We start from the raw sequence: 14,074 nt of genomic DNA, 5'->3' as shown, positions 1-14,074 counted from the left end.
TTGGAGAGATCCAGTGAGGCCCTGCAGCCTCCTTGGAACTTAAATAATTATCTACAATTTGGAATTATGCTTTAAATTCCCACATCACTGTGTGTTCTGGATCCAGTTCTCAGGACACAGCCAACAACCTTGAGTTATGTAAAGCAGGCTGAAAATTAGAGGCCATTAACAGCATATCATAAAAGTGCTTCTCAGATTTTTCTTCAGCAAAATATGCTGAGTATCACAGGGATCCAGTGATAGGGAAGAACAAAATGCTGCTAGTTATTTTTCCAAAGTTTAATCTAGGAATCTTTTTGAAGAGTTCCTTACCCAGCAATGAGTTGAATGCCAAGACCAACGTAGAACATGTTTTTCCCACTTACAAGTGGTGACCAAACATGTCAACCATCGGAAAAGAGACATCTCAGCCACTCTTCATAGCTAGTCAGTTTGCCAGCTTGCTATATCCTTATCCAAAAACTTCCCAGGCATTCTATATTGAAAACTGACAATGATTTGGCCAGTGAAGCCCTCATGTAATACACATTATTTTTCTTATACTGCCTGCTAAACTCTTGGAGTTATATTACCAAGGACTCTCTCCTTTTATTTTCTAGAAATGAAACAAAACAACAAAATCCCGATTGTCTTATGCTGAGAACTTCTCTGTTCTTCCAGAGACCCCCACTCGAGAAACACAAGGTCTTTTAGTAGCAGCCACTCCAGGATCCAACTTGTGGTTCCAGCAGACAAGGGTCAAAGCATTATGGACCTGCCAGACAGAGACCCAAGGGGAGTGAACCGAAGAGCCTCTGCTGCAGTTCAACTGGGAAGCATAAACCAAAAAGCTGGCACTAATTAAGAGCTAATGGCCTTACAATGGAGACTGCCAAAGGATAACGACCCTCTGGCTGCAGCATAAATATCAAGACATTTGGGGCACAGCCAAGACATATATTTTCAGAGAGTATTAAACCTCACTGCAGACCTCCTCACTTTGGCACTGCTGAAAAACGAGAGGGTTTTAACATAGGTGAGGAAGATGCTGATCTTCCAGAGCCCCTTCTGGTCTGTTAGTCTGAAAGCCTCAGGGAACCTTTTGGAGAAGACTTTTGCTTTTCAGATTTAAACCTTTCATGTATACAAGACTCACTGGGGGTGGGATGGAGCCCAACAGCGGAGAGCTTGCCTAGCATGTAGGGTCCTGGGTTCTAGCCCCAGAATGGGAAAAAAAAAATCACTACAGTGTAGGGTTTCTTGGCACTACTCCTACAGGAGTTGAATTTGAAAGCTCTGGCGAGAGCCCAGTAGCTTGCATTTTTAACCATTTCCCCTGGGGTGATTATGACACTGGTGATATTCAGACCATACTCTGAAAAATGCTATTTTAGAAGCTGCTGTGGTTTGCCGCTCAGTCCCAGTGACAAAGTTTTTATAGTCTGAAGATGAAAGGGAGACCAAGATTCTCCACATTCTATGAAGATATCAGAGCCAAACATGTCACAGGGCAGTTTCACAAAGGTAGCATTTTCATCCAGTATCTGTCGGGTTCTTCCCAACAGATGCTCTGGTTACTAAGAAGAAGACCACAGGGGATAGGGAGCTAACCACGGGTCTAGACAAAAAGAGAAGCATTCCATATGCTTGGGGTGTACCATGTCTTCAATATCTTCTTGTACTACAACTCATATCATACTAAATCTTGCAGAGTAGTTAAATTATTCAGTTTGTTCTAAAAGTGAGGAATTGTATCCCTGGTGGTGTTGTACCTTATTTGGTTGCAATAACATTAAAAAAACACACACAGAGTGAGAAAAGCTGGGAGTGGTATCACATACCTATAATCCCTGTGCTATGAGAGATTGAGGCAGGAGGCTATCAGCTCAGCCTGGGCAATTTAATGAGATTTTGTCTCAGAATTAAATATATATTATATATGTGATTTTAGCCAGTGTTAATGGAAAGATTCTGGGTTCAATCAGTACTGCAGAGCGGGGTACTCTGAAAATAGTCACTGTATAACAACTATACTAAGCAGGAAACCAGTAATTTAAACTTCATCTATCTAACTCAATCAGGCTTTAAAATTTTTTTTTTTTTTTAATTTTGAGACTTGCAACCCTCCAACTTCTCTGGGATTATAGGCATGCATCACCAGGTCTGACTGGATTGTCTGCTGGTACACTTGAGGCTGGTTATCAGAATTGGTAAAAGGACTGATAGATCAAGTTATAATAATAGATGGCAGGTTTGAATGATAAACGTAAACAGACTACGAGAACAGGAGAGAAACAACCCATCGTATCATCTGGGAAAATGAAACTCCTTGGCAAGACTTCACAATAGCCTGCTTCAAAATTTCATAATGAAATTATGTCTCTGATCAAAGCCTGCATGAGCTCATGGGTTGATTTTTGCCATTTGTGTTTATTCTGGTTTGCACCAAGTTGAGGCATCAGAAACACATTAACCTTCTCCCTGGGGAGAGGCTATTGTACCCTCATTTAGGGGATCAAAAGGACAGTGTGGGACAGACCAGGGCATCTTCAGACCCTTGCTGAGCATGAAGTTTTCTCCAAATAGATCTCAGAGTTTACTTAAACACATGTCAGGAGCAGGGCCTTGCTAGCAAAATTATGTTTAATCTCACGACATTTGCCCTTAGGGCAATAAAAGGGAAATTCAAGAGAAAGGTACATCCAACTCTCATCTAGGACACGGCCTACTTTTGCTCTAGAAAGAAGTTTTTGGGTTTGTTTCAAAGTCAAAGAAACACTCCGTCCACTCCACATCAATTAGTGTACCTCATTTTCTAACAAGTTGTTTGTTTTCTCAGATGAAGCTGTACTGCAAACCGCCACTCTTCTTCCCATTAGACCGTATCTTCTCAGGCTCATCCTGAGGTCACCGTGAGAGCACTTGTAACTGTTTGAGATGCCACAATCGGGGGATACTTCTTGGTTGATACACTGGCATCTAGAAACTCTATTTTGGCTGCTAACAGAAACAGCTGGGTTTTATTACTCTCCTTTGCCCTTAGGACAAGACGCATTGCCTCTCTTTTTTCTTATTCATTTAATGAATATCTATTGAGTCCTTACTTTGTTTCAGGAGCTTTGTCTAATTTCTGAGGAAACAGTACTGTACAAGCTTACATAGTGCTCTCAAAAAGCTTACACTGTAGCTTGGAGGAAGCAGCCAACAAACTCATTTTTTTATTTTTTATTTTTTGTCTTTTTCGTTTTTATCGGTACCAGGGATCAAACTCACGACTGCCTGCTTGCAAGGCAGACGCTTATGCCGCTGAGCTAAATCCCCAGCCCCAACAAACTCTTAAATAAGATCATTTCAGCAGGTGATAAGTGTCATGAAGTAAATAAAATTATGCAACAGAATAATAGTGGAAGGTAGGAGGTCACTGATTTATTATTTTTTAAGAAGGTCATTGATTTAGACATATTAGACAAGGAAAACTTCTCCCAGTAGGAAGGGTTGCCAGATAAAACACAGGACATATATTTCATTTGAGTGACTGATTTTAACAATGAGTAATTTCTTAGTACAAGTACGTCCCAGGTAATTTAGAGATATACTATACTAGGCGATTTATTTATTTATTTTTGTATTTTTTATTTGTTTTTGGTACTGGGAATCAAGCTCTGTTAGGCAGGTTCTTATGCTAGATGCCCAGCCCATTTTTGTATTTTTGAGACAGGTCTCATTATGCAATTCAGTGGCCTTGAGCTCACTTTGTAACCCAGGCTGGTCTCTAATTTGCAACGATCCTCTTGCCTCAGCCTCCAGCGTGCTTGGTAATTTGGATTACCGGAGTGTGTCACTACGCCTGGCTAATTTACTCATTCTTTATCTGATTTTAAAATTTAATTGGGTGTCTTGTATTTTTATGTGTGATTTCTTGCAATCCTACCAGTAGCTGACATTTGAGCCAAGTACTGAATGACAAAAGAAACCAGCTTTGATTCAGGAAACGAGTGATTCAGGCAGAGAGAATTATAATGCATTATAATTGTCAGAGTAAGATACAGATGAGGTCAGATAAAGAGACTGGGGGCCAGATCACAAAATTCTGTAGAGTCGACAATGATTTTGAATCAATCTAAGATTAACGATGAGCCTTAAAAGCCATGTAACCTATCAGACCATTAGAGATCTTTCCTGCTCCTTTTCTGAAGTGCTAGTATCGAACTCATGATAAGCATGCGCTGTACCACTAAGCCACAACCCCAACCTATGCGTGTGGGGAAGAACATGGTACGTTCTGACAACTGGCTGCTGTGTGCTTGGCCACTTTTGGAAGGGTTTAGAGGAAAAATTCAGAAGCTAATTAAGTTTGTGCCATTGGCTTGAAAGAGGCTTTTTTATTGGGGGGCGGGGGTGGGCCCGACTAGAAATTGCGGGCCGCATGTGTTAGGGTAACTGGGAGGTTGCTACGGAGGGGCCGCTTGGCGGTTGCTAAAGCAGAGGAGGGCAGCGCTGGACTCGGACAACTCCTAAACTTCGAGGGCGGGGGCGGAGCCAAGAGGGTGGGGCGGAACCAAGGGAGTGGGGGCGGAGCCAGGAGAGCGGCGGCGCGCGCCGCGAGTTCACAGGAAGTCGCGAGGAGGGAGGAGGGGCGCGAGCGGAAGTGAGGTATTCTTGCGTTTGAGGTTCGGCGTGGTTCAAGCCTGTCAGCTCGGCTGGGCCTGGGAAGTTCCGAGCTCGTTTACTTAGTAAGCTACAATAGTAATTACCCCGTCGGCAAGATGGTGAAGCCCAAGTACAAAGGACGGAGCACCATCAACCCCTCCAAGGCCAGCACCAACCCGGGTACGGGCGGCGGCGTTCGGCGGGGGTGGAGTTTGGAGGAAGCTCCGGGAAAGGCCCCGAGGGTCTCAGGAGTAAGGGGCCATCTGAGCGGTTTTGCTTGGAGTCACCTCAAGCAGAGTGGCTGTCGGAGGTGGAAGGGACCAAAGAAGTAGCATTGTGGTGTTTTCTCCACTCGGGCGCGCTCAGAGGTCTGCACTTTGCAAACCCGGCAGGCCAGGGAGGACTCACCTGTCCTCAAATCGGGGAGTGAACTCTCAGGCCTCTGGCAGCCTTGGGTTCAACTGTGAGATGCAGAGAAAGTCTCATCAAAAGCGGTGTAGGCCGACCCAATGGGGCTTTTACATTTGACCATACTTTCTCGCTTCCTTAGCGTTGACCATTTAAATGAAAAAAGTATTGTGACTTTATTCCCAGAAATGATCCCTTCAGCAGAGTGCATAGAAAATCTTACAGATAAATAAATGTGACCATATCAATACAGGTATTTTTGGAGTTGTGCATAAATTTTGGCGAGGTCCCACCTGTGAACGACAGTTTTGGTGGATAAACCCTTCCATTCAGGTTTAGTTAATTTTGCTTTTAAATATGACTTAGAGTTTTTTACAACTTAATGTAAATTGAGTGTTTTTCTGGATCGATAATAAATTAATCCAGTTTATGTAGACTAAAATTTTGTAATATTAAGCCTGAAGAAACCCTCAGATTGATTTTATTGAAGTGACTGTGCAAAATAAGCTTAGTGAAGCTTAGTGACTTGGCACAGTTGGTGCACTTGGTGAATAGTAGAGCTGCCAGACCTGTGACCAAAGTGTGTTTTCTCCTGCATCCCTTCAGGAACAGATAGAATTTGAAGGACTGCCAAAGTGAGAAGCAAGATAGTGTCATCTTGCGTATTTGACATCCTTTTTCTGATATGAAAAGCAAAAATTGCTAACTTTTGTTGCGGAATAACTTCCTAATTAGGAAATTAAGAAACTGACACATTAAAAACATTTTTTTATGCCCTTCAGTCCATTCCAAAACAACATGTTTTAAAACATGAGTTCTCCGTGGTGCCTTCCATGTAGCAGGCCCTCAGTATTAAGCTAAGGTGGAGGATATAGACTTCAGTTGAATGCACCTGTTGAAATTCTAGCTTTGTGGAGCTGTAGCTGTGTACTTGGGAAAGGTGTGTGACCCCTGTGCCTCCACTTATTTGATTCAGCATGGGCATAATATATCTCTATGTGAATCTATGGCCATACCACCTGAACACTCCCAAACTCATCTATGTGATTATGGGATGTATTAAATGAGAATGCCACCTATAATATTACTAGCACAGTGCAGTAATTAGAACTAAAAGTATTAATTTGTTATATGCAATCCTGTTGAAGATTAAGGATTGGATTAATTCTTATCATGCCACAAAGCTTTTGTTTTGAGACAGTCCCGCTTTGCTGTCCTTGAGCTCAGTCTGGCCTTGAGCTCATTTTGTTGCGCAGGCTGGTCTCAAACTTGTAACCAGCCTCCAAGTGCTGGGGTTACAGGCGTGTACACCGTTCTGGGCTGTCATACCGTGTAGCTTTGAATAATTTACTGAAGCAACATATGCAGAGAGTAAAGATTTTGAGGTGAGGTAGCAGCTTGCTTAGTTTGGTTGAACTACTTGGTGTATTTTGGGCGGCGACCATATTTATACTTGTTGATTATTAAAAAGTGTACCATCTGCTTGTGTTTCTAGATCGAGTACAGGGAGCAGGAGGCCAAAACATGAGGGACCGGGCTACAATCCGGCGCCTAAACATGTATAGGCAGAAGGAGCGCAGGTGAGTGGCAGGATTGTTGTCCTCTTCCTCTTCCTTTTTGCCCCTGACTTGTAGCCAAGACGTTAAGCTTTTGAGTTCCCAGTCCCACCTTCTCCAAATAGGAGTGGAGTGTTTTCAAATACCATTTTATGTGAGTGTTGTTGTGGTAAATATCATTACTTTTTCGTTACAGAAATGTGTAGTAGGTGGTAAAATACTGATGTCCCACCATATTCCTCAGAGGTCTTGTTCCTCTTAGCCTCAGTCTCCACGTATGGCACAATCTCAGAGTAGTCCACAAATGGCCTAGTCCATCAGATGAAATACAAAGCATATAGGACTGGATATAAAAACTGCCACAAAACCTGCTTATTGGTGCCAAATTTTAGATTGCAACATTGTGGCACTTGGTCAATCATCCTAACTTGGAGTTCTGCTGAGGCAGCCTCCACTCCAGGGACTTGCCGAGTGTGGTATTTTGTTGACTGGTCTTAATTTGTATGGTAATTAGATTCTTCATCTGTTCTAAAAGATGTGTCTAAAGCACAAATGTCAGTGAACTTAATCTGTGTTAGTCACCTACTTTGCAGTATGTTTTAAAATTTTCAGTTCCAGTATAAATCACCCTCTACTTAAAATTCATTTAAACCAGTCTTCAAATAATTACTCAGAAACTCAAGTATGTGGTTTTTTTTAAAAAGCAAACAAACAGTAAGTGGATTTTTAAACATCAGTATTGTTATTCATCTAACAGAAATCATTACGTGCTCTGTTGCAAGAGGTTAAATGGCTTTTGGGCAATCTGTTGCAAATGTAGAAGTACTTTTTGTTTATTGAAATCTGTATTTCATGATCATTTAAAGCCAAACAATTAAAAAAAAGTCCTTTTGATGGAAAAAGTATTCCGTAAACCAAACTTAGTGGTTGCTTTTCTTCTGTCGTCAACTAAAATCTGTTATTTCCTCAATTTAGGAACAGTCGTGGTAAAGTGATTAAGCCTCTGCAGTATCAGTCGACGGTGGCTTCTGGCACAGTGGCACGAGTAGAGCCAAATATTAAATGGTTTGGTGAGTTCCTGTTCCTTTGCTCTATAAAATGTATTATATGGAAAAGATTAGAATGTTTAAATGTCTAAAAGGCAGGAATTCATTCTAAAAGGTGAGTGAAACTTGAGGATTATGTGGGGGAAAGTAGTGAATTTCATCAGTGTCTTCTTTTGAAGAGAAGCCATTCTTAATTGTAAGCATACGTTCTTAGGCAGCTAAGACCATCCTTAGTGATTAGCATTTGCAGACTTTTGAACTTTCACCCCTTAATTTCTTATTGCCTGGAGAGATTACTGTTGAGAAATGGCCTTGCAGGTGTAGGCCTTTAGCTGGCAGAGTGGAGTGAATGAGGGGAGGGGTGTTGCTTTGTCCTTTGGGAATGTCCCTCCCTTTCATTTGGGTCTTTCAGCCTTTCCCTTGGCCATGTAAGATGTATGATGTCATTGTTTGCTTGGTTTTGGGGCCAGGCAACAACTTCCTTTGAATGCCTTCTACGAAAACATACCTCCTAAGCACTGCAATACAGAAAAATGTCAAAGAAGGGACTAGGGGTATAGCTCAGGAGTAGCGCACTTACCTAATATGCATAGAGCCCTGGGTTCAATCCCCAGCACCACCAAAAAAAAAAAAAAAAGTCAAAGAAGACTCAGTGGGCATTTAGCATGGCAGCTTGGTACTGGGCCTCTAGAACCAAAACACCCAAGTTTGAAGTCAAGCTCTGTCATTTGTGTGACTGTGGGCAAATTAGTAAGTCTGTTCATCAGTGTCCTCATCTCTCAAATGAGAGTAGTTGGGCATGGTGGTGCACACCTGTAATCCCCACACTTGGGGGGCTGAGGTGGTAGGATCACTACGAGTTCAAGGCCAGCCTGAACTACATAATAAGACCGTGTCTCTAAATAAATATATATATGTACACATAATGCCATCTCATAGGACTGTTGTGGCAATTTAATGAGTAGATCAGGAAGAGTGTTTGGAATAGTGCTAAGCTTACACTGTGAGTGCAGTAAAAGCATTAACTGCTATCATCAGTGTTTTGATATTGCATCTGTGTTCCAACACGTTTCTTTGGGATCTGTCAGAAAATATTTTTCAGGTTGTGTTTTAGGCTTCATTTTATTCCCTCACATGGATTTAATGGTTAATCTTAATACTCTCTTCAAGCCCTCATACCCTAAAAATTGTACCTGTGACTCTTGAGCTTCTGAACTTCTTGAGCTTGACTTTACCAACTGATCAGTAGTGATTGACTCTAGATTTCTTTGCCAAGAAGTAGGACATTTATCAAGTCTCAATTCTGTTCAGTGATACTTATTTTTCAGTTTTATCCAAACAGGAAATTAGGCTTGGAAAACTACTGAAATCCATTGTGTGTCTGTATTGGTGGACTAGTTCATAGTGTATCAGGAGAGACATTTTTTGAGGGGGTCCTTCCAGTAAGTTTGAAAATGGCTACAGGGAATGGAGATAAAAAGGCTTGAGTGGTTGAGAATAATCTAAAGTCTTGCCTTTCACTGTAGTAAAACCAAAGTATTTATTAAATAGCAACATTTTCTATTTGTAAAACAGGAAACACACGTGTGATTAAGCAGTCCTCATTACAGAAGTTTCAAGAGGAAATGGGTGCAGTTCTCAAGGATCCATACAAAGTTGTCATGAAGCAAAGCAAGTTACCAATGTCTCTTCTTCATGACCGAATCCAGCCTCATGTAAGATGTAGAAAACGCTGGTGGTGGAGCTTTTTGGGCACACTGCATACAGATATTTCTCTTATGTAATACTTAACTTTCTGAGACTTTTCACAATTCTTAGTGGGTCTCACTTTTAGTATGAAATGAGCTTTCTTTCTTTCTTTCTTTCTGTGGTTATTGAACTCACAACCTTGCACCTGCCAGGTAGGCGCTTATGCCACTGAACTAAATCCTCAGCCTTTTTTCTTTTCTTTTCTTTGAGATCCTTTTATTTCAAAGAGAAAAAAAAAGTGTGAAACAAAATGTCAAAACACATCATCTGAATTGACTTTTTCCAGGGAAGCATTGTAACATGGTGGATCAAAATAGGAGTCATAGAATAAGACTTGAATTCCCTACCTACACTTAATTACATTTCTCCGTGACTTTTAACTTCCTGCCCATGAAGGTAACCTCCTTCCTTGGCTGTTGGTTACAGAACATCTAGAAAGCGCTTGACCCGTAGAGAGCAAATAGCACACCCCTTTGTAAGTGCTAAATAGACAGCTGCTCTTAGCAGTATGATTTGTATCATTTATTTATTTTTGGTAGACAAACAAGTGGTAACTCCATCAGTCTGTAGGGAAATGAATGGATCAAGTTGAAAGGAGTCCTGTGTTGCTGCATACTTGCCAACTTTTATGGATCTTTGGAGATTCTTTTCATTTGGGTTTTTTTTTTTTTTTTTTTTTTTGAGATAAGGTCTCACCATGTAGTCAGGCTGGCCCTGAACTCACTAATGTAGCCCATGCTGCGCTCAGATTTGTGGCAATCTTCCTGCTTCGGCCTCCTGAGTGCTAGGATTACCTGTATGTACCATGACAGCTGCCTGGAGATTGTTCTCACTGAAAGGAAAGGGTGCGTACAGAGTGGTTGATGGTTTAAGGCTTAAGTACAGTAACAGCTAAATCTGGCTGGAGTGCAGTGAGGTTCACATGGACCAAAGGAATGCTCTAGGGTTTGCACGTTTTTACTTGCATTGACTATAATTCCCAGAAATGTAGGCAGTACATAGCTTCAGTTCCAGTATAGGGAGGGGAGGAAAACACTGACATGCACACATGGATTAAGCAGTTCAAAGAAAAGTGTTTACTTGCAAAACAAAATAAAAACCAAGGCTTGGTTATTGCCTCAGGTTTTGTCAATTATGTTTTGTTTTATGATGGCTAGAAGAATGGCACCTATTAGTAGAATGACTGTTTTCTTTCAGGGAAACACATGAGTGTAATTCATGAACCACAGACAAGTTGCTCATTTCCCTTGTTCTCTTTGTCCGTTTTCCCTAAAGCCGTCTTCTAAGCAGCTATTGAATCCTGTTTATGGGAAGAACAGAGAAGTTCCATTATGAATTTATTGCTTTGTTGCTCATTCCAGTTGTTCATTGTTCTAAATTCAGTGCTTAAATATCTGATCTGTAGAAAGAAGGATCTGCAGCTGAGGCAGTCAGTTTATATTTTGATGCAGGAAAAAGAATAGAGCCACATGTAGTGGTGGTAATCCCAGTACTCTGGAGGCCGAGGCAGGAGAATTGCTGCCTAGGCTATATAGTGAGTTCAAAGATAGCCTTATCTACATAGTGAGACCCTATCTCAGAAAAAGAAGGGAGGATGGGGGGTGGTGAAAAAAAGAACTAAGTTATATCATGTACAGGTATAAATTCCCTACAATGAATATGATCATTATGTATACCTAAAATGTACCAATAAACTTAATTTTTAAAAAAAAACCCAGATGTAGTGACATGTACCTGTAATCTCAGCACTGAGGAGGCTGAGGCAGGAGGATTACCATGAGTTCAAGGCCAGTGTGTACTACATATTGAGACTATCTCAAAAAAAAAAAAAGAAAGAAAGAAAGAAACTCAGAGTAAAATGATGAATTTTCTACTTTGGCCTGGAAAATCCTTACCTATTTGTTACCTATTTTGTTTCAGTGTGATATCTGTTAGGTGTTTTGGTATCTGATTCTATACAGCATAGTCAAATCAGATATGCTGTATTTGGTGCACATTCATCTATATATATTAGAATTACTGTATTTCTGTAGCAATGCAGTAAAAATAGCGTAAATTAAATTTTGCCTATGTACTTTAAGACAGGGTCCCGCTGTGTAACCTAGGCTGGTCTGGAACTTGGGGTGATTTTCCTGCCTCATCCTCCTGAGTACTGAGATTATAGGCATATACCCGCATGCTTGGTCTCTACTTAAGTACTTTTAAACGTACACTATATGGTCAGGTTATAGACAAAAAATACATATACTACAATTTAGGTTGAGGTTTTTAAAAACAATTTTGGTCATTCTTGATTTTGCCTGGTGACATTAGAACCTAGTTCCCACAGAAAATGTGCATCTTGTGTTTGGGAATATTGCCTTTATTTGGAGGGTAGTAAAAAAACTGAGATGGATTGGAGAACCTGAGTGAGTAATAGTAGCTTAAAGATGTTCAGAGACTGAAAGGGAGTTCTGTTAAAGCTCAGGAGCCACAGGACCTTCACTGTCACCCTGAACTGCCCTGGTATTGCTTACCAAGGAGCTATACTGAGGGATGAGGGGATTTTTTTTAAAAAGATGTTTGCCAGCCCTTAGCATTGTTACGTGATAGATCCTAACTCAGACTTTGACTTTTATCCTGCTTCAAGAATTCCTATGCCTGTAACTCCTTTATAGGCACATCAAGTTCTAGTTAGTGTCAGGTTGCTTTTATCACATCTAAACTATTATTTTGGACTTTTGCTAGATGTTTTTCATCTGAAGACTTTCCATGTGCATTTAATAAAAACGTTACCTAAATTAAAGAGAATGTTATCTGAAACTAAAATGCATCTTACAAAACAAGCAATTCCTTTTAGCCATGAAGGAAATTAACTTCCAAGAAAAAGTTGGCATTTACAGTTGGTTTTAAAGAAAAACACAAATTCGAGCATGATTGTCCTTGACAATGAATTTGTGAATTTGGCAAATTTAATACACTTGTTTGAAAGCTGAAAAAAAATGATAAATTAATTTTCATCATTGTAGCCTTAATTACATTTGACTAAAGTTTATGATAAATGAAATAAAGCAGAGTTTTGGCAAGTCTTAACACATGCTTACTTTATTTGTATTTTGTGTTTCTCCAAGGAAGCTCAGAGAACTTCAGAATAAGGACAAGTGCTTGTGCTATTTAAATAAACATTTCTGATTCGAAACTAGACTAAATCAGTGCTCTTGTAGATTTTTGTGGGTTGAGCTTTTGAAAAATAAAAATAGAAAACTTTGGTTTTTAACTGGTTGCTTTTTCTCAGTTTTACCTGCAATTCTCCTTTCCCTTTAGAACTCCAAGGTGCACATTCTTGATACTGAAAGTTTTGAAACCACATTTGGTCCTAAGTCACAGAGAAAGCGGCCAAATTTATTTGCAAGTGATGTGCAGTCGCTCATAGAAAAAGCCGAGATGTCCACAGAGAGCTATGACCAGGGCAAGGATCGTGATTTGGTAACTGAAGACACTGGCGTGAGGTATGCTGTGGAAGTGCGTGTACGTCTTGTCCTTTGCTCCTCTGCTTCAAGTGTTTTCCTTCAACATTTTGCCTATGCAAAGTATGGCAGTTTAACTCCTAGACACATTATCCTCTTCCCTTAGATGAGAAACATTGGTAAAATTTGAGCCAGACTGAAAAGGATTCAAGGTGGCTTCATTGTAACAGATCTCTCTTCATCCTTCAAAGGAAAATAAATATTTCTCATTATACTAGCAGTGCATCAGATTGTAGGCTAATTAGAAAATTAATTAAGTTGGAAAATGCAACAAAAAGTAATTCATGATGCTGATACTTAACTATCATTAGTAAACAGAGTAGTAGCTAAGTTACTCCCAAAGTATCTATGTAGCTGAGGGCTCGGGGCTAGCCTTTGAAAACAGTAAGAGAAATTTATGAACCTGCATAAAGGTAAGGAGTGGAGTGGTGACGTTTTGTTTTCATTTAATACTGTTTGGTTTTGTAGAGGCAAGAAGAGGAGGAAAATCATGTTCTCGTGTGTTTAAACTTGTCTTTTGTTTGTGTTTTTGTAAATTATTAGAATATATTTCTGTGTCAGCCAACAATTAATGTTTACTATCAGAGTAGTATTTTGCTGTGACTAGTCCCCACTCTTGGATATTTATATTGTTTTCAGTATTTTCCTGTGGTAAGCAGGACAAAGCCGGGCACATCTATACTCTGAGCACTTGTGAGGTTGAGGCAGGAGGATCCATGCAAGTATAAGGCCAACCTGGGCTATTCACACAGTGAGTTCAAAGTCAGCCTGAACTGCATGGTGAAACCCTGTCTCAAAAACAGCTCCCCCAAAACAATATGAAGATGAATCATCCATGTGACAAAATTGGCCTTATGCTTAGATATCATGTTTTTTGTTCTAGGATTTTTAAGACAGGGTCTCATTAAATTGCCTAGACTGGTCTCAAACTTGAGCAGTTCTTGTGCCTGAGCTTCCCAGGTGCTGGAATTACAGGTATATGTCTCCATGCCTGACTCTTCCTCATCCTTCATTCCCTGAAATGTCACTCTTACAGGGCACATCATGATATCAGAAGGTATATATGTATTTTGATAGGAAACTGCCACATTGCCCCTAAAGAAAGGACTAACAGCTTAAGTTTCTGGAGACTCTGTTCTGCCTTAGCGTGTTAAATGAGGTGGAGGTTTTGCCTTCTTAA

At 40.4% G+C, this 14,074-nt stretch overlaps 1 protein-coding gene across 1 annotated transcript in view; it reads left to right on the top strand.

Annotated features, from left to right (window-relative positions):
* The first annotated feature begins 4,610 nt into the window (after positions 1 to 4,610).
* Gnl2 (G protein nucleolar 2) overlaps positions 4,611 to 14,074 on the top strand; it is a 25,676-nt gene continuing 16,212 nt past the window's right edge. The window contains exons 1-5 of the mRNA XM_063236098.1: positions 4,611 to 4,809; positions 6,533 to 6,617; positions 7,569 to 7,663; positions 9,215 to 9,354; positions 12,692 to 12,876. Coding sequence (XP_063092168.1) covers positions 4,746 to 4,809; positions 6,533 to 6,617; positions 7,569 to 7,663; positions 9,215 to 9,354; positions 12,692 to 12,876 — 569 coding nt within the window. The 5' untranslated portion in view covers positions 4,611 to 4,745. The remainder of the gene's footprint in view (positions 4,810 to 6,532; positions 6,618 to 7,568; positions 7,664 to 9,214; positions 9,355 to 12,691; positions 12,877 to 14,074) is intronic.

Source organism: Cavia porcellus, unplaced genomic scaffold, assembly GCF_034190915.1.
Source record: "Cavia porcellus strain 051 isolate PalLab524CR breed Dunkin Hartley unplaced genomic scaffold, mCavPor4.1 scaffold_25, whole genome shotgun sequence".
NCBI lineage: Eukaryota > Metazoa > Chordata > Mammalia > Rodentia > Caviidae > Cavia > Cavia porcellus.
The sequence above is the reverse complement of the archived record's forward strand: the minus strand, read 5'-3'. Positions and strand labels throughout refer to the sequence as shown.